The sequence below is a fragment of the Bos mutus genome, chromosome 22 (genome assembly GCF_027580195.1).
Source record: "Bos mutus isolate GX-2022 chromosome 22, NWIPB_WYAK_1.1, whole genome shotgun sequence".
Classification (NCBI taxonomy): Eukaryota; Metazoa; Chordata; class Mammalia; order Artiodactyla; family Bovidae; genus Bos; species Bos mutus.
In genome coordinates this window covers 17,980,464-18,001,187 of record NC_091638.1, presented here as the reverse complement: position 1 = coordinate 18,001,187, position 20,724 = coordinate 17,980,464, and the positions used below count along the sequence as shown (strand labels likewise).

General features: G+C 49.4%; 1 protein-coding gene and 1 long non-coding RNA gene across 2 annotated transcripts in view; one reads left to right on the top strand and one right to left on the bottom strand.

The window, feature by feature from the left end:
- LOC138984638 (uncharacterized) overlaps positions 1 to 8,420 on the bottom strand; it is a 34,316-nt gene extending 25,896 nt beyond the window's left edge. Inside the window, exons 1-2 of the long non-coding RNA XR_011461880.1 lie at positions 8,045 to 8,420; positions 5,765 to 5,945 (exon numbers count right to left, since the gene is read on the bottom strand). This is a non-coding gene — a long non-coding RNA (uncharacterized lncRNA). The remainder of the gene's footprint in view (positions 1 to 5,764; positions 5,946 to 8,044) is intronic.
- On the top strand, positions 1,354 to 15,192 carry CAV3 (caveolin 3). Its single transcript, XM_005907086.3, has 2 exons — positions 1,354 to 1,591; positions 14,459 to 15,192. Exons 1-2 carry the CDS (start codon positions 1,478 to 1,480, stop codon positions 14,798 to 14,800), a joined length of 456 nt encoding a protein of 151 aa, XP_005907148.2. The 5' UTR covers positions 1,354 to 1,477; the 3' UTR covers positions 14,801 to 15,192.
- Positions 15,193 to 20,724: the final 5,532 nt, after the last annotated feature.

The following is a 20,724-nucleotide window of genomic DNA, read 5'->3' as shown; positions in this document are numbered from 1 at the left end:
ACCCGGCTCCAATCAAATCTTCCTTACATGTGAATCTGTTAAAGACTCTTTTCTGCTATGAAGTCTTCACTGGCTTCCCAGCACTTCTAGACAAATTTGTACTCTTCAGTATGACATTTGAGATTCTTCACACCCAGACCGGAATCAAGATTTATCCCCTCCCTCACCCCTCAGACAACATGTGCTCAAGCCACTACACAATTCTCAGCATTCTGGCTCACAGTAGTCCTCTGATACAACTTCCCTACCTGAAATGTTCTGTGTGGTAAACACCTTAAGTGGCTAAAGCCACTTACTTCAGGAAGTCTTCCCTGATGTCCAGAGTAAGCCATTGCCTCCCATGGGCTTCTAAGACAAGTTCTTTGTAAATAACTCAAATCTGCAGTATTTGCCACAAATTATTACAATTACTTATTTTTCTGATCAGTCTGTCGCCTAAGGCTGTGGGCTCCCCAGAAGGCAGGGACAGAGCCCTACTGGTCTGTTTATCCTAGCTCTTGGCAAATTTTGAGATGAGTTGGTGGGTGATAAATGAATGCACAGACCCTACCACCTGAGGACTCAGAGTCTTCATCCTTCATGCGGCAGGGGCCTTGGGTCATGGCTAGGCTGAAGAAGGATGCAGGGAAACTGACCAGACACCTAAAAGAGGTGCTTGCCCGATGCTCGTGCTGTGCTTGGGGTCCATGGATAGCCTGAAGCTGTCCCTGGGGACAGGGCAAAGGGCAGGGTGAATATGGACTCCACGTCCCTTCCACATGTATCAAAAGGCAAAGGAGGGTGGGCAACCCCATGAGTGGCCTCCTTCCCATCTTACCCTCCCCCAGCCCCAATCCACGCTGCAGTCCATCAATCCCCATCCAGGGGAAACCCCAGAGATGGGAAAACCTCAGCCCTGCTTTGGGCCACCAAACCATAGGGCAGGTGCCAACTGCTCCAACGAGAATCCCCACCAGAGACCAATTTCATTCTAAAGCCCTTCCCCCCACAAGCTCATCTCGTCTCCACAAGGCTGAGCAGAGCCCCGATTGGTACTATTATGGACCCATTTTACAAGTGGGGATGTGGTGCCCAGATAGGCTAGTTGTATCCAAGCTCACGCAGCCAGCAAGAAGCCAAGCTAGGGGCAAAAATACAAGTACCAGGGCTGCACAGCAGCCGCTGACTGCGGTGGCATCAGGGGATGCCAGGCCCTTGACTCACTCGTGAGGCCCAGCTCCCACGCAGCCCCCTTTAAGGAGTGCTGGGTCTTCCAGCAGGGCTCCAGTCTTAATTTTAGCTTGGAGGCTTGCCACTGGACGCTTCAGCCAGCGGCAGGCTGAAGTTATGCGGGACAGCTGTCAGCCGGCATGCTGGGTGGGGCCTATTTAGCCAGCAGGGGCACAAGTCTGGGGACATTGGTGTCTGTGCCCCAGGTCTTTTCAGCCCCGCTGGCCACACGGCTCCCATCTCCTCCCGTGGGTCCCCTGGCTCCACGATGATGGCCGAGGAGCACACAGACCTGGAGGCCCAGATCGTCAAGGACATTCACTTCAAGGAGATCGATCTGGTGAACCGGGACCCTAAGAACATCAACGAGGACATAGTGAAGGTAGGCTTGAGGGCCTGCCCTGGTGCTGCCTGCCCGAGGGTGTGGGTTTGGGTGCTAGATGGGAGTGGGCTCTGCTCCAGGGCCATCGGCTTCCCTGTTCCTCCCTGGCTTCTCCAAATACCCGCTCTGAAACCAGCTTGTACCCCCAGAGAACCTTTAGTGTAAACAAGAGCAAAGAATCAGTCACACATACAGGACCATCCACCAGGGCGGGAGAGGCGAGTTGCAAAGGAAGCTCCTTACAACTCTGCCACTATTCCCATCTGCTCCTGGCGTTCAGCCGGGAACAGACAAGGTGGCCAAGTCGGGCCCTTTCTGTGCCAGGGGCATTCTGCGGTCTCCACAGTGGGCCTGGGATTAATCCCCAGAAGGCAGCTTCCAGCAGGGCTCCTGGCCCCTCACAGGGGGCCCAGCTTCCCCAGGGCACCACTGAACACCCACTTCCCAGGCTGGGGGGCTATGACCAGCACTCATGTCTGCTCCCAGCCTGACGCCAGTGTCCAGTGGCCAGGGCAGGGCAGAGGCCCTCAGAGGGCACCAGGGCCCTTGAAAGGGGATCTCAGATGAGGGTTACCCTGCCTTCAGGGAGTCTCCCCCATGGCTGTGCCTGAGTCAGGCCTCTTTCCTTGCCCATATGCCACCAGCAGCCTGGCTGCCTCCAGGCCCACACCTCAGTCCAACCTCCACCCGATAGCCACAGGCATCTTACTACAGCAGAATTCCTGGGAGCAGGGTGCCCAACCACAAGCATCAGAGTCACTGGAAAGGCCTTTAAAAGGGCACGTGAAGGGGCCTCTAGGGTCCTCTGAATACATCAGAAACACAGACCAGCCCCGCCCAGTAGAAACATAATGTGACCCATTATACAATTACTCTATGTCACTTTAAATTTTCTAGCAGTCATGAGTTTAAAAAGGAAAAACAAACAGGTGAAGTTAATTTTCACAATATTTTTCATTGAACTCTATGTATCTAGATTTCATAAAATGTAGAGCTGAAAATTGATTCACAAGCCCAAACTGTTCCAAACATTCTTAAAGTTTCCCAGTCACAGGATAGACTATCAATTTTTACATTTTAAGTAAAATTAAACATGATGTAGAATTCTTCAGTTGCACTCACCATAGGTCAAATACTCATACATATCTCAAGGCTACTGGGTTAGACAGCGTGGTTAAGGGCTTGTTCTAAGCACCGCCCTGCATTGTCACCTTCAGCAGGATACCTCCCAAGCTGGCTGAGTCTAACTTTTTCCCATGGCTTCTGAACCCCAGCATAATCTGGCCCCCACCTTCCCCTTCTGCCTCCAGCCCCCATGTCAGGAGCCAGTCACAGGAACCAGAACATACTCCTGTGTCTGCCAGGAGTGCCTGCTTCCTCTTCTCCATGTGGTGTAGGCCCCACTCAGCCATTGAGACCTGATTTAAACATCACCTCCTCCAGGAAGCCTTCCCTGACTGCCCCAGGAAATCAGGAGCTCCTTCCTCTGTGACCCCACTTCACGCAGGCCATTTCTCTGTAACAGTTTACATTATGCTATTATTGTATTTATAAGCATCATTTGTGGTGGAGATAGTATAATCACGACACAGCTTGGAAAGTTCAGCAAAATTAGGGAATGAGTTTTCCAAACTGAAAAGCACTATAAAAACGTTAAGTAGTACTTGTCATGGTTTGGGCAGTGTGATCTAGAGGGAATGGCCCCAGACTTGACGCTAACAGATCTGGTTTCAAATCCAGACTCGTCTACCTAAAAACAATGACACCAGACCCTCTGCAAAATGTTCATAATTTACCCACCCCCATCCCGACGGGGTAAATGGATCTCAGAGCAGCACTGTGCAATAGAAATAGACCATGAGGATTACATGAGATAAGGGATTTGAAAGTGCCTAATAGAGTCCCTGGCACAAAGCAAGGGTGTGCAAATGTGAGCTGATAGGAGCCAGGAGCCTGGAGGGCAAAAGAACTAAGCCAGGGCCAGCACGGATGCCCAGGCTCTGCTCTGGTGGTCCCTTGCCAGCTGCTGGGATGGAGAAGAGGATCCCAGGGAGAAGGCGGTTTCTGAAGGATTCCTGCAGCAGGTGACAAGTGGAGAGAGGCTCAAGGGTCCCAGTGAGCCAGGAGCGAGCCGGCTCCAGGCCCAGACTGTAATTCTCGGGAGGGATGGCAGTGGCCACACTGGTGCAACTGCTTATGTTGCCTCTTGGGGACTAGAAGCTATCCTCACTGGAGGCACTGAGCCACGGAAAACCATCCCTCCAAGGTGAAGCAAAAGGCCCACAAACATTCCTGTTGGGAGTGAAATGAAAGTCGCTCAGTTGTGTCTGACTCTTTGTGACCCCATGGACTATACAGGCCATGGAATTCTCCAGGCCAGAATACTGGAATGGGTAGCCTTTCCCTTCTCCAGGGGATCTTCCCAACCCAGGGATCGAACCCAGGTCTCCCGCACTGCAGGTGGATTCTTTACCAGCTGAGCCACAAGGGAAGTATACTGAGGATAAGCTGATCTGGGAACTTATTTGACTTTTTCTTTCCTTTTTAATGAGTAAGAGATGAAAATGTTTTGAAATTTACAACAGGGATTATAAACCAGAATAAGCTTAAATACCACAGAAAGATTCAAGGAGACTTCAGGTTGGAGTAATGGGCTGTGAAACAATAAAGGAAAGGAAGAAACAGGGGAGAATGTGGCTAGAAGAGAGGGGTCTACCTGAACAGACTGGCCTTCGGGTCATCTGGACGTCCTTCATCAACCGGGCAAAGGACAGGGATGAGGGGAACAGACTTGGAGAGAAAGAGAAACAAGGCGAGGCCAAGAAGGCTGGAGCTGCCCGCGGGCAAGGAGGGCAAGTAAGACGGAATAAAGTAAGACACGCCGGAATAAACTGGGCTACGGAGACCCACGCCTGGCCCCATCCTGACACTAACTTGCTATGTGACTCTGGGCAAATCCCTTTCCCTCTCTGGGCTTCAGTCCCTAGTGTAGACAGAGGCCAAGTGGAAAAAAGTGAAAGTTGCTCAGTCAAGTCCAGCTCTTTGCAACCCTATGGACTATATAGCCCAACAGGCTCCTCTGCCCATGGAATTCTCCACGCAAGAATACTGGAGTGGGTTGCCATTTCCTTCTCCAGGGTAACTTCCAGACACAGGGATCGAACCTGGGTCTCCTCCATTACAGGCAAATTATTTACTGTCTGAGCCATCAGGGAAGCCCCGAGTGGAAAGAAGGGAGACCCATTCCCTTACCGGTGCTGCTGAGTTTTCACACAGTAAAGCCAACAGTGGAGAACAGGAGAGGCACTCACTGGGTCCATGGACTTGACCCTCAGGAGAAGGAGGTGCTCCCTTTGGATTTCCAGAGTTAAACTTCACTGAACTTCACTGAGCAAGGCCTGGTGTTGCCCTTGAACCCAGGATGGAAATGAGTGCCAAGGGCGGAGGGAGAGCCCTGCACAGCCCAACAGACTTGACTGTAGGCTCCATGCTCTGGGGTGGGGCTGGGCAGAGGGGAGGCTGCCCCATTGCCTTTGCCCCCCTGACCACCACCATTCACAGAACATCAGTGCCACCAATCACTGCCTGCTCTGTGCCAGGCACCGCGCTGTCGCTGAGATGGCGATGAGCAAGTCAGACCCACTGTCTGTGAGCCCTGTGCCAGGCTCTGGGGCAGGAAATGAGGGCCGGTGGTCCAGTGCTCCAGCTGGCCAGCTAGGACACCGTTCCCTTCAGACTCAAACTGCAAAGCCTCCAGCCCCTCCCCCATGCACTTCTGCAGGACCCCAGCCCCACCCTCACCGTCTGCCTGTTATTTGAGTGGGGTCTCAGGACTCTCATTGACAACTCACGCTTAGGCAGCCGGGCCCTGGAGCAGGACGTCTGACCCCTGTGTCAGGCAGGTCATTTGGTTTCTGTTTTCAGCCTCTCTCTGAAAACCCTTCAAACAGACCTGATCCCAGCCCGTCACACCAGTTCCCACCTACCTCCAACCCATATCTGCCACACACGCCTTCCTCCCCCAGTAAAACACACAAACACCACCTTCTGCCACTGAGCTCAAGCTAAGAAGTACCTAGAGAACCCAACAGCTCCCTCTTCCCCCCAGTTCTCCAAAATCTGCTTTCAGTGTGGACCCACCTGGACACCCTATTGCATGAAGATGTGACTGACCTGGTGCTTCCTCTTGAGAAGAATCCAACCCAACAGAGAAGATGAGGCTACATTGATGAGAATGTACAGGAGGCGGTGGTAAACACCATGAATCAGCCATCAGTTGAAGGGTCACAGGAGGTTAAGAGAGGAAGGCACTCGCAAAATCAAGGGCCAGCTTCATGGGGAGGTGGTATCCACGCTGCATAAATAACGAGGAAAATGTAAAATGTGGAAAGGGGACATCAGGCTTTCCAAGAAGAAGGGACGAAATAAGCAGAGGCCACAACATGGAGCAGGACGTTGGGCAGCATCAGCAAAGCTGAGGCCCAGGCACGGCCACTCCCCAGCCTATATCCATGGCAGACATCACCAATGGATCACAGCACATTTCCAGGAAGCCATGGGCCATAGGCTTGGCCGAGCTGGCACACAGCTGAAACCTCTTTGCTACACTGTCTGCAGGAGAACAACAGGATTAGAAATGCCTGCATTTATGGGAGAAAAGGCAGAAGGGGCAGGATGATGCTGAATTAGGAAAGGTCATAATCTTCCAGGCATTCCACACTGGCAACTTCTTCATTTGAAAACTTTTCATCTTGCCCCCTGGCGAGTACCTCTAAGAAGGGCTGCTGCTGCTACTGCTGCTGCTAAGTCACTTCAGTCGTGTCCGACTCTGTGTGACCCCATAGACGTCGGCCCACCAGGCTCCCCCGTCCCTGGGATTCTCCAGGCAAGAATACTGGAGTGGGTTGCCATTTCCTTCTCCAATGCATGAAAGTGAAAAGTGAAAGTGAAGTGACTCAGTTGTGTCCAACTCTTAGCGACCCCATGGACTGCAGCCCACCAGGCTCCTCCATCCATTGCATTTTCCAGGCAAGAGTACTGAAGTGGGGTGCCATTGCCTTCTCTGCTAAGAAGGGCTACCCTGGACTAACTCCCACTGAGGTATTTGTAACTTCGTGTTGTGGGGACTCCTGTGTTATGAACTAGAATTTTTAAAAATGTGGTCCACTTTCCTGGGGGCACTTGTTAAAATGCAGACTTCCAGGCCCTGCCACCAGTCAATGTTTTGTGCTTTCAAGAGCTAGCCAGTCCTCTTCGTCTAACAGAAGACACGCCTGGAGTCCAGAGTCATCACCAGTTTTCCTTAAAGATGCACAGTATCAGTTGTGTGACAAACCATCCTAAAACTCGATGGCTTAAAGCAACAGCCCTTCGAGGCTCTCTCAGTTCTGTGGGTTGACTGGACTTGACTGGGCAGGTCTCAGTGGCAGCATCTCCTCTGCCACATCCTGTTGGTGGAGCAAGGCACAAGGTGAGCCCAGACTGAGACTGTGCCCAGACAGAAGCCCTGACAGGCATCACTAATTGGGGTCATCTTTGGAGACCAGCTAACGTCCCTCGAGAAGCTGGTACACAGCCAAGCCTAGAAGTCAAGCCAAGGCAATTCCTACTCCTCACCAGTCCACCACACCAACCTCACAAAGGCAGAAACTAAGGGGGCCAGGGAGAGGATGGAAGAGATGGGCAAGGGCAGGGCTCACTAAGATCTGAAGGGGACTCCTCTGACGGGACACTTCTCTCCTCCCTGATGCCCCCTGTTATCTGAGTCTCTTCATAGCTCCTTCGTCTGTGCCCTTAGCTTCAGGCCAGGTGCCCCAGCCCCCCCGACCCGTAGGATGATCTGGACTCCAAACTCCCACTAGTACTTGGCCCCCTCCTCCCACTCCCAGAACTGACCTGTGCTTCATGCTTGCCTCACCTCTGGCTAAGGAACTAGGTCCTGCAATGACCCTACTCAGGGAGATGGCAGGAGAAATTGAGGTCCAAGGTTTGATGTGGGTTCCACCCCCTGCTTGTCCCTTATAGGCTGGGTGGAATACTGGATATAAGACAAATGGCCCAACCTGACACCTACAAGGGCCAAATTTTGGCCCTACTATGGTCATCCCAGATGGTACAGAATTCTACTGCTGTTATTATCAATTATAACACAGGAAGCAATGCTTTGCCATTTTCCGGCTACTCTGTAGCCATCACTGCATCTTAACTTCCTGCTTTAGAGGTCAGTGCTGCTCAGGCTATCTGGGTGAAGGCCCGTTTTATTGTTATTATTCCAATCTGTTGTACACCAATAGTTTGCAAAAGTCAATCAAAATTAACTACTAGAGAGATGCAGTGAAAAATAGGTATTGACGATGTAAAATCCAATTTTTATTATTATTCGAATCAACAGACATACAATTACTTGCTGAAATAACTATTTCTAAACTGCCAGCTCTCAGCTTGTGGACTTACCTTGTTGGGAGGAGCACACTGACCGGACCACCCTTTGAGTAGCTAGATAATAGGTGACAAAATAGGTGACCAAGATCCCACAAAGCTAAGGCACTCCTTCGGATCTTGACTTTAAAACTAATTCCGTGTCACTAGGGATGTTGGCCCAATCCTCTTGGTAGTGTCAAAACCCACAAACAAAAAATCAAACAAAAAAAGGGGGCCCAGAGAGGGAAGGCCCCAGACCTCAAATCACACAGTAACTCAGTGGTCAAGTAGAGACCCGACCCAGACGGCCATCCCCCTGCCTAGAGCCATTTCCCCCACCCACGGAGAGCCTGTCTGAATCCTGCAGGGCCCTGCATGCACAAAGACTGAGTCACACAGGAATGAGGGGGGAGGCATTTTTGACTGGGCGGGGGGAGGGGGGGGAGCGGCGGATTGGGGGATGGCTGCTGGCCTCCCTCGCATCCTTGGGCAGCGCCCAGCCCAGCTCCCCTGCACCTTCCCTGCCCTCCTGGAGATGGCAGGAGCCCTGCTGGCCAATTCCAGTGAATCAACTAGCTCTCTTGCTGTTCCAAAAATAAATACGCCAGAGAAGGGGACACCAGCTAAATGAGCCGCCACTTTCTCTCTGTCCCAGCCCCTCCTCCAGCTGCACACCCAGCCCTCCAGCTCTGCCCACGGACTTAGCCCCTACCCCACCCTCCCAGAAAAAGCCATCTCCCCTCCACTTCCGGAAACGAATTAAGAAATGAAGTCACCGTGTGCTTCTGATACACTGGCACGTCTGCCTAGAGCTGCCTGAGCTGGGCTTTATAAATATCTTCCCAAAGTAGTATGGTGATCAGAGCGGTCTCAGCCCTGGTTAAGGGAACGGCTGCCTCCTCCCAGGATGGCCCGTCTCTCTGGGAGCATGATTTCAGGTTCACAGACAACAGAGAGGGTGCCCTGGGCACAGTGCCAGAAGGCGATTACTAAAAAGAATTCAAATTTCAGCAACAACAGCTTCTGCCTTCTGCCAAAAAAAAAAAAAAAACAAGGATGATCATTAAAAGACATCAGAGAGGTTCTTGGCGGTAGGATTATTACCATAAGCAGAGAAGGAGGGAAAAGAGGAATCCATCCATCTTATGGACATGTGCACACACTCATTTATGACCAGGTAGGCTGGAGAATCATTGCACTTATAATCTGGGGTACCAAGAAATTTTCTGAGATAAATTTTCACAGGAACTTTAGAGCAGCTGAACAAATGATTTTGTCACTCAGATCAGAACAGATCAGTCGCTCAGTCGTGTCCGACTCTTTGTGACCCCATGAATCGCAGCACACCAGGCCTCCCTGTCCATCACCAACGCCCAGAGTTCACTCTGACTCACGTCTATCGAGTCAGTGATGCCATCCAGCCGTCTCATCCTCTGTCGTCCCCTTCTCCTCCTGCCCCCAATCCCTCCCAGCATCAGAGTCTTTTCCAATGAGTCAACTCTTCGCATGAGGTGGCCAAAGTACTGGAGTTTCAGCTTTAGCATCATTCCTTCCAAAGAAATCCCAGGGCTGATCTCCTTCAGAATGGACTGGTTGGATCTCCTTGCAGTCCAAGGGACTCTCAAGAGTCTTCTCCAACACTACAGTTCAAAAGCATCAATTCTTCGGTGCTCAGCCTTCTTCACAGTCCAACTCTCACATCCATACGTGACCACTGGAAAAACCATAGCCTTGACTAGACGGACCTTTGTTGGCAAAGTAATGTCTCTGCTTTTGCATATGCTATCTAGGTTGGTCATAACTTTCCTTCCAAGGAGTAAGTGTCTTTTAATTTCATGGCTGCAGTCACCATCTGCAGTGATTTTGTCACTGGGTACCTACTATGCGCCATGTACTGTACTAAGCATTGCCCAGGAGGATGTGCCTAGCACAGTCCTGTGACTCTTCCTTAGAACTGTGTATCCCAACTCACAGATGACCCCGCCCTGCCTCCTCCCCTCTAAGCTGAGTGACAGGTGCATCTAGGCATCCTGATTCTACCCTGAGCTCTTCACACAGCCCCAGCCAGGGTCAGACCCATATGTGCCTAGCACAAAGGAGGTATTGAATAAGTATTTGTTTGGCTGAGTGGACGGATAGGTATGAATGGGTGGATGAGGATGGACAGATGGATGAGAGGACAGATAGATGACAGGTAGATGGATATGAATGGATGGATGCATATGGGTGGACTGATGGATCCATGGGAGAATAGACAAGATAGATGAATGGGTAGATGAACAAATGCTGGGGACAGATGGACAGAAAAGAACTATGTCTGTTCTTCATAACAAGGTTTTAAAAAATAGCAAACCCATTTTACAGATCAGAAAATGAAGCTCAAAGAGGTTAAGTTATTGCCAAAGTCACTCATCAGATCAGCAGGTGTGCAAATCCACCTTTGGGACCCTGGCTCCTGTTGAAGAAAGCACTCTAACAGCCACTAGCAGCTAACAGTTAGTTAGTGATGAGGATCCCGTACCAGGCAATATGCTGGGTATTTACCTGTCTTAACTTATTCAATGCTCTGATAAACCTAATGAGATCAATCTAGGAAAACGAGGCATAGGAAAGCTGAGACGCTTGTTGAAGGTCACAGGGCCAGTAAGAGACACAGCTGGATGCAAACCTCAAAAGTACGAGTTGGTCAGGGCCCCTTCCACCCTCAGAGGCCAGACACAGATAATCAAACGCTGCTGAATGGAGGAATATGCTGAAATACATGAACAAAGCCGGCTGGGCTGCAGAGGGGCAGGGGAATTGCTGACTGCTTGGAGTAGAGTGGGTGGCTGCAAAGAAGGGGCCAGGGGCCCTGCCCCGGGGCAGGTCTCTCTGGCCGACTAGGACCAGATCTCAGAAGGAACAGTCTCCCTCCCTGACAGCCAGTGTCTGCCTCAGCGTGTGACCCTGGCTGGGGCAGTGTGAAGAGCTCAGAGTAGAATCAGGATGCCTAGATGCGTCTGTCGCTCAGCTTGAAGGGGAGGAGGCAAGGTGGGGTCATCTGTGAGTTGGAGTCCACGATCCCCAGGAAGAGTCACAGGAAGGGGAGGCCCCAGGCACTGAATAGGACAGAGGTGGAAGGCAGGGAGCACACCTCCACCCAAAGGCCTCCCTCTGCTGCCACGTTCCTAGGACTGCAGCAGGACCCAGAGCCCAGCCCAGGCACTAAGAGGCATCAGGCACAGTGGGGCATGGCCACGATAGGGAAGGGGCTGGCTGCGGAGGTCAGAATCCCTCAGCTGGCAGGATACAGGCCTTGGGGATTTGGCTGAAACTCCACAATTTTAGTGTGTGTACCCAGGGCAAAGCTGGAATGCTCCCCTGGGGCCTATACTCCTCAGCTTCTGGGATCTCGACTCCCCTTAGAAACAGCAGCTCTGGATTTCTGCCCATATAAACTGGATGTGGAAAGATACCAGTTATTTCCACTCACTCTCCAAATCCATGGGACATTCCCCAACCAACTTGGGCCTTCTTTTCCAAAGGTCCAGCACTAGATCTAGAGACTGGAGACTCCTGCATCTCTAACTCCAAATCTCCCACCATCTACCACCTCCTAGAAGCCCTCCAGGAATCAGTGCTCTCTTTTGGAGGAGATGAGGACCATATTCATAGTTTTCCTTCCAGCCCTTCCCTTCCATCCAGAGGGCTGGCTGTATGAGAGGTTAAGTGATCTCCACTAAGCCCCAAGAAGAGAAGGCTGGAGGCTGAGATTCACAAGTGGATCCTAAAAGGCCCTGACTCCCCAAGTCAACTTGTGCACATCACCGGCAGCCTGAAATCTCATCCTGTGAATTTTGCTCCCCAATCAACATATCACCCCAAGTGTCGGGCTGCATCCTCGGCTGTCTCCAGGGGGACCCAGGGATCTGAGGCCTGGCTCGGGAGCTCAGAATCCAGCCACGTGAGAAAAACAGGACTCAACAATGGACATACAATATGGTCATGTCCACTCCCCACCCCTCAGAACATTTACACTGGAAAGAAAAGCATCAGAGCAATAATAATTTTAGTATTACTAGTAGAGAAATGCAAACTGGAAATGCATGTGTTTTGTTTTTCCTACTCCCTTAATTCTCTGCAAGGTGGCTATGTTATAAGGAAAAGTAATTTTAATAATAACTTTATTCATAGAGAGGATCTCCTTCCCCCTCAAAAGTGGGAAAAGGGTCTGCATGGGAGACTGAGGTTTGAGCTCACTGGCCCGACTCCCCACCCTCCAGTTAGTCTGATTCATTTGTGCATTCATTCAACCAACTGCTGTTAAAGCAGCCCAGGAACACACTGCCTCTCATTTTATAGACAAGACAGCTAACGCTCAGTGCTGCTAAATGACATGACACAGGAGAAAGCAGCATGATGCTGCTTAAGGCATAGTAGGGACTCACGAAAGGTTAGTGAAGTGACTTGGCCGAAAGCAATCTTTATTTTTTCCCACTTACCAACTGGGGCCTCAGTCACCATTTCAGTGGGATGTGTGAGCAGGATTTTCTTGAGTGTCCACCTTCTTTCCAGATGCAAGGGAGGGACAGGGAGGAGACTTCCCTGGTGAGCCAGGTTAAGACTCCACACCTCCAATGCAGGGGGTGCAGGTTTGATTCCTGGTCAGGGAAGTTAAAAGCCCAAATGCCATGCGGTACAGCCAAAAAGATTTTTAAAAAGAAATAGAAAGGACTGAGTAGGCAGCATGAGAGGAAAAGTCTGAGGCTGCTCAGGACCAGGGCAGAGAGAACAATGCTGCACTCCCGAGGTGCAGCACTCAGAATCCAGACGCCTCCACCAGCCAAGACAACACAGTCCTCACCTCACCACCGGCCAGATCCTGAAACAGCTCAGACCAGTGCACCTCCTCTAGCCTCCTCCATCACCCCGGACAAGGCTGGACCCAGCGACGCCTCCCAGCTGGCCTCTCCCCCAGGCCTCCTCACTCCCACCCCAACACCCACCCCAGTCATGTCAGCCAGGATGAGCTACTCAAAAGTCAGACCAGAGACGCAGAGAGCAGACTGGTGGTTTCCAGAGGCGAGCAGGGAGGAGGTGAAATGCGTGAAGGGGGTCAAAAGGTGCCAACCTCCAGTTACAAGATGAATGAGTCCTAAGGATGTAGAGCACAGCATGGTGACTACAATGCATGGTGAATAATAGTGTATTGCACATGTAAAAGCTGCTGAGAGTAAGTCATAAAAGTTCTGATCACATGCACACAAAGATGTTAACTATACTCAGTGTGGTGATCATTTCCTGAAATATAAAATTCAAATCACTGTGTTGAACACCTAAAACTAATTTAATGTATCAATTATACCTCAACTGGAAAAAAAAAAAAAAAGCTACAATCCAGCCAAGCCACTCCCTGTGCAAAAGCCCTCACTCAGAGGCTGCTCTCTGCACAATGCCTGCCTCATCTGGCCTCTCCAGCCTCCCTCTGGCCATCGTGGGCCTGTGCTCGGCCTTCCAGAAGGCCTGTAACTCCCCGAGAGAGCACACTATCTATCCCACTAGGTCCCAGCAGTTGGTGCCCCAAACACTTTTCCAGCCCACACCTCCACCCACCACCTGGCTACCACCAGGAAACAGCTTAGCTAGATATCACCTCCTCCAGGAAGCTTTATCCCCAGGCTGAGTTAAACGTCACCCTGTGGGTGCACATGGCCTCTGTCCTTCCCATAATTACCAGAGAACTGGCCTTGTTCTCTCTGTGGCCGTAAAGTCCAGGAGGGCAGGAACCTTCACCTGCTTGCCATCCTATCAGCAGGCACCCAGTAAATCTTTGCAGGATTACTGCCATTCCAATTCCCTGCTGCTGCTACTGCTGCTAAGTCACTTCAGTCGTGTCCGACTCTGTGTGACCCCATAGACATCAGCCCACCAGGCTCTCCTGCCCCTGGGATTCTCCAGGCAAGAACACTGGAGCGGGTTGCCATTTCCTTCTCCAATGCATGAAAGTGAAAAAGTGAAAGTGAAGTCTCTCAGTCGTGTCCGACTCTTAGCGACCCCATGGACTGCAGCCTTCCAGGCTCCTCCATCCATGGGATTTTCCAGGCAAGAGTACTGGAGTGGGGTGCCATTGCCTTCTCCGTCCAATTCCCTAGGATCATAAAATAATAGAATTTCAGAGTCTCCTGGCCAGCCTGGAACTTACAGTTTAAATCAGTCAACTCCTTGGAGCCTCTTCTCCCCCCATAAAAGAGAGGACTGGACCAGCTCTTGTGCCTCACAACTCTAGGACAACACCAGCCATCACCTGGGAGCTGGTCAGAAATGCAGAGTCTCAGCCCCAGCTGGACTCACAGGGGTCTGAAGTCCCGTGGGTGTGGCCCAGGCACCAGCTTTAACAGGCCACTCAGGGGGTTCTGACCCTTAATAGGTGATGCTGTGACTTGAGGATTCCCCCTCCTGCCCCTGCAGGTGGATTTTGAAGACGTGATTGCGGAGCCCGTGGGCACCTACAGCTTTGACAGCGTGTGGAAGGTGAGCTACACCACCTTCACTGTCTCCAAGTACTGGTGCTACCGCCTGCTGTCCACTCTGCTGGGTGTCCCACTGGCCCTGCTCTGGGGCTTCCTGTTCGCCTGCATCTCCTTCTGCCACATCTGGGCGGTGGTGCCCTGCATCAAGAGCTACCTGATCGAGATCCAGTGCATCAGTCATATCTACTCACTCTGCATCCGCACCTTCTGCAACCCACTCTTCGCCGCCCTGGGCCAGGTCTGCAGCAACATCAAGGTGATGCTGCGGAAGGAAGTGTGAGGCCGGGCGGGGGGTTGATGGGGCAGCAGGGCAGGGGAGCCTACTGCTCGTGGGGCTGCTGGTGGGCTCTTTCTCCTTGGGGACCACTGCCGCCCCCCAAGATGGGAGGACGCAGAGTAGGAAAACCAGAAAGAAAAGACAGTCCACCACGGAAGCACAGTGGGCTTCCCTCTGCCCCCTGCCGTACCACGATGACCCCGTGACTGGGTGCCAGAGAAGATCATTTGCTAAGAGGCAGCTACTGCAAATCTTTGCATTCACTTGTACTGTAACAGCATAAACCGGCCCACAGTTCCCACCCGGGACACCCTACCCCTGCCCCAGGAAACCACCAGTGACTGCTGGCATTAGGAGGGTGGCTCCAATAAAGGGTTTCGGTTGCATCTGGAGAAGGCTGTTTTTCATCTGTCCACTCTGTGGGCACATGCCCTGATCAGCTCCAAAAATAGGTTTCACTGCCCTGAGAAGCAGAAGGGTCAAGCTGGCTAACCCGTCTCTCAGCCAAATGCAAGAACCAGAGTTTGGTTTCTCTTGGGATTCTTGTTCACTGGATATCTGCTCCCACTGTGCTCCTTGGGAGATTATTCCCCATCGACTTCTGTTGCCCGTGGGCCAGCCAGGGGTTACTCACAGAAGGAAATAGCCCCTGGGCACCACTAAAAGCAGGGCCTGGGTTCAAACCTCCCTTTTGGCTCAGATGCTGAGCCCCTGGCATCGCCTCCTGGCATGTACACCCTCAGCCCCAAGGGATGCGATGAGGGCATACGGTCCAATTTGTTCACATGTGGACCAAATAAAAGGCAATGGAAAAGGCATGGTCCACCTCCTGCCCACCTAGCCTCAGCAGGAAAAAAAAAATCAGAAAACCAGAAATCTTTCATTCTTTAGGGATGCTTTCCCCAAGTGTGTTATCTAGAGCTAAGTCCTCGAAAAATGCAGGGGGCAGCTTTTACACTTAAATTTGTTTGGAAAATGTATTATATTTCTCTCAGAGATTTTCAATAGACATTAGAATGTTAAAGGCTCTGACAAGTCCTGCAGTAAAGAAAGCTATTTAGGCTCCAATCCTATTTGATCCCCCCGCCCCTTTTTTTTTTTCATGCAACGCCTATAAGTCTCATGAAATTCAGGTTCCAAAGTACTTTTCACGTTTTCAGAGGTGCCACCTCACTGGCACCTGGCCACGAGCCCAAGGGACCTGGGGGTGATGTGGTGGAGGGGGCCACACCCGCAAGGGAGGCAGGGCAGAAGCAGCCTCCATTCTATCCTTGCCTCCCCTCCTAGTTGGTCTCAACTTTATCGTCCACGAAATGATCTCTAAAGTCCATTTTAGCTCTTTTTACCTGCTTTTGTTTTTTCGAGTATCTTAGTATGAAAATTTCAAACACAGAGGAATGTTGAAAATGTCTGCCGTGAACAACTATCTACCCACCATCTAGGCTCTAGAATTCACATGTTACTGCTCCGCCTTCAACACGTTCCTACTCATCTTTCATCTGCCAATCTCCCCTTTCTTTTGCATTTTTAAAGAAGCTGCAGATATCAGTATATTTTGTTCTTAAACACTCATCGTCATCCCTTACTTTTTGCAAACAAGAAAGTCACTGTCCAGAGGCCAGACTTGTCAAAAGGTGCACAGCCAGTCACATTCATGCTGTGGTTCCAGCCCACTGCTCTCTGCTCAAGGGCCCTGCACATTCTCAAGTGGACTCACAGCCTAGGCTCCTCCTGCTGAAAGGTTTAAAGCGAGTACCCCTTACACCCCCTTGAAGGGCCTGCCCCTCAGACATCTCTCACATTGTTGGGCCAACCATTTCAGACTTGGAGTCTTGGCTTATGCAGAGATTTTTGACCATCTTGGCATTTACTGTGACCTAACTTGACCCTGACTCCAATTTTTCAAGCTCACTCTCCCTCTCTAAGGGCCAGACTATGACGGGAGTCATTCCTTCTGTGACCCCAGCTGAAAAGCAGCAGTCAGAACAGCGTACTAGGGGTATGATAAGAACGGGCCAGAGAAGGGGGTGGCATTCCACTCTCATACACTGCATCTGGCTCATGAGGTATTCTTGCTTAAGACACAGGTTGTGATTCAGTAGTGGAGACCAGGAATGACCACAAACCCATTTGTGATTCTGCAGGTAGCTCCCATGCCCCATTTGAAAAAAGATATGCCTTAAGCTTCCTTCAAGATGAAAATCTAGACTCCCATAATGTCCAGAGTTAGATGGTGGGTGTGGCTACATCATACAAGAGGTTTGTGTATGGGTCTTAGAGCATCTTCCAACAGAACTCTGATAAATGAGAGAACCTGTGAACCAACAGATTGGGATCAGGTCTCCTGCTGACCAACACCCCCTGCCCCCCGGCACCTGCCACAGCCCAGATGCACGTGTGTCACAATCAGACAGATTATGCAGATTCAAGGGAAGCCCAGGAAGGGACCTGAAGTCTGCAAGCCTCCAGATATGGTCACTGTTCTCAAGAGGAAGAAAGAGGGCAAAGCAATAAATGGAAAAATATATTTATTAAGTGCACCTTTTATAGAGCACTGTCGGGTACATCATTCACCAACTGGCGCAGACAGGAGATAGCATAGAAATTCACCAAGTAGAACAAAGTCAAGGAATTCACATTTTGCACTTAGGGGCATTTTGCTGCAATTAAACACAAAAGGTTACGCATTTTGAAACCAGGATCTTCTTAAAAGGCAGCCTCCAGCAGTCACATCCTGTAGAGCCATCCCTCAAGAAGACCAAATAGTATGGCAGATTTCTTTTCAGCGTAAAGAAATAAGGCTCAGAGTCTTCAAGTGTTTGCATTTCACTTTTCAACATGAGAACAATGAAACATTCCAGAAGAAAATCTTCATGCTCCAATTTATTGGCACCTCCAGGTACCAATAGGTGCGTTAGGTTTGTAAACAGTCCTGAAACTGCAGGCAAAGATGGCTGGAGGACCTCAGGCATTAGGTCTGGAGGAAGACAGAGACAAGGGAGTGCTAATTGCCTTCTTCCAGGCTTGGGTTGGGGAAACAACAATCAATTGTGAAAACACTCTCCAGGAATGTTGGGAGGGGAGAGGTGCATAGCCAGTGGTGCAGCTGAAATCAAAGGTCACTGATCAGCTATAAAACAGACTCCTGTGCCATAATGAGAACCAAGAATCCAACCAGAGCTTTCACAGCAAGAGAATGAGGAAAGTGTCCCAGCTGGTTCTGATGCCCAAGAACCTTGCAGCTCCAGGGTTCTTGGCAAGGTTATGCCTGTGGTCAGAAAAATCAACTGAGTTGCTGTCTCCTTGATCCCCAGTGGCCTCTGGTGGCTGCTAGGATGGCAACTTCCCTAGTTGACAGCAGAGACTTGGGGCATTTCTGGCTGGCGAGCAGAAAGGCTCAAATGCTAACAGGCCCCGCCATCACTGCATTTGCACCCACGCTGCCCTGGTGTCCTTGAGGTGGGCACGGAGACCCCAAATCGGCATCCAGTTAGCTCCCCAAACAGCCAGGACTGGCTGGTGTCAACACTAGGGACATTCTACTAGCTCATTCTACTGTGTGTGAGTGTGTTTGTGTGTGTATGTGTGTATGCAATGCAGTATAGAGTGAGAAAAGGAAAGTAGAGAGGGGAGAGCTGGGGCTTTAGGAAATGCTGTTGTATCACAGTGAGTCCAAAAATACGTGTGCAAAAAACAAAAACAAAAAAAGAGTGCCAGTGTGCCCAGTCGGAAAACCTCTGATCTACAATATCCTATACTGAATAGCAAAAGGTGTTTCCTGGACATGGGCACATGTGCTTCAAGGCTGAAAAGACACTGCACAACATGTGTACCAGGTATTATCACTACTGGTACTTTTGGTCAAACTGGAAACACCATCTTTCGCAGGAAAACTAAGAAAACCATGGATTTTTCTGAAATGATGAGTCACACGGAAACAAAAGCTCTGAGAAGTAAGAGATTCTAAGAAATTTGTCCTTCAGGCTGGTTGCCTCTGAATTCAGTTGATAAATATTTTTTAAGTATTAATGTAGTAGCTTTTAGCATATTTTCAAAATGTATACATCACTAATTCCAGAAAATCTTCACTACCCCTCAAAAAAGCCTGTAACTTAGCAGTCCCTCCCCACTCACCCCAGTTCCTGGCCCCTGGTAACCACAATTCTGGTATTTGTCTCCACAGATTTGCCTACTCTTGACATTTCATAGAAATGGAATCACGCAGTATGTGACTTTTCTCAAGGTTTCTTTCACTTAGTATGTTTTCCAGGTTCATCCGTGTTGGAGCATATGCCAGTACTTCGTTTATTTTATAGTTGAATCATGTGCCATTGTATAGGTATACCACATTTATTTACCCAGTGATCAGCTGATAGACATTCGGGTTATTTCCACTTTTGCCTCTTGTAAATCACAGTGCGAGAAACACTTACATACAAGTTTTCATGTGTGTGCAGGCTTTCATTTCTCTTGAGTAAAAACCAGGAGTAGCATTTCTGGCTCATCCGGTAATTCTATGTTTAACTTTTTGAGGAACTGCCAAACTATTTTCCAAAGTGGCTGCTCCATGTTACCTTCCCACAAGTGATGGAGGAGAGGTCCAGTTTCGCTCCCACCTGTCATTGCCTATCTCTCTGATTAGAGCCATCTTGGTGGGTGTGTACTGCTATTTCATGGTGGTTTTGATTTGCATTTCCTTCATGAATAAGGATACTGAGAGTCTTTTCATGTGCTTACGAGCCACTTATATCTTTTCTTTGTAGAAGATACAAAAATATGTCTACTCATTTGTTTATCAAATATGTTGCTCGTATTTTAAACTGTGTTATTTGGCATTTTACTGATAAAAAGTAAGAGTTCTTGATATATTCTAGACACAAGATTACGGCTTCCAAGCATCTTCTTCCATTCTGGTTGTTTTGTCACTTTCTTGATAGTGCTCTCTGAAGCATAAGAGTTTTGTGCCCCATTGATGAGGTCCAATTTATCTATTCTTCCTTAGGCTTATGTTTTGGGTGTCGTATCTAAGAACCCATGGCCTAGTCCAAGGCCACAAAGAGTCATCCCTGCTTACTTCTAAGATATAGTTTAAGCTCTTACATTTAGGTTGATGCACTTTCAGTTAATTTTGTACGTAGTGTGAGGTAGGGATCCAACTGCATTCTTTTGCATGTGGATATCCAGCTATCCTGGCACCATTTTCCAAAAAGACTACCATTCCTATTGAATTCTCTTGCCACATTTGTCAAAAATCTATTGGCCATAAACACAAGGCCATTCCATTCCACTGGTTTATATGCCTCTTCTTTTGTCTATGCCACACTCTTTTGATTACTGTAGCCTTATAATAAGTTTTGAACCGGAAGTGTGAATGCACCAACTTTGTCCGTCTTTTTCAGTGTTTATCTGGCTATTCTGGGTCCTGACATTTCCATGTGAATTTCAGGATCAGCTTATCAATTTGTACAAAAAAACTAGCTAGGATTTTGATAGGGATTACACTGAATCTGTACATAAAGTTGAAGAGTATTGTTAACAATATTTAAGTCTCTGATCCATAAACATAGGATGTCATCCCATTCACTTAAGCCTTCAACGTCTTTCAAATATACTTTGTAGTTTTCAGGATATGTCTTGCACTTCTTTCATTAAATTTATTCCTATTCCCTCTGATACTATTATAAACAGAATTATTTCTGAATTTTATTTTCACATTGTTCATTGCCAGGGTAAAGAGGAACAACTGATTTTTATATTGACTTTGTATTCCACAACCCTGATTCACGCATTAGTTCTACTGGGTTTGTGTATGTGCATGTGTGCATGAATTCCTTAGAATTTTCTATATACAAAATTGCATCATCTGTAAGGAATTTTACTTCTTTTACACATTTGGATGTCTTTTATTTCCTTTTTCTTTCCCAAAT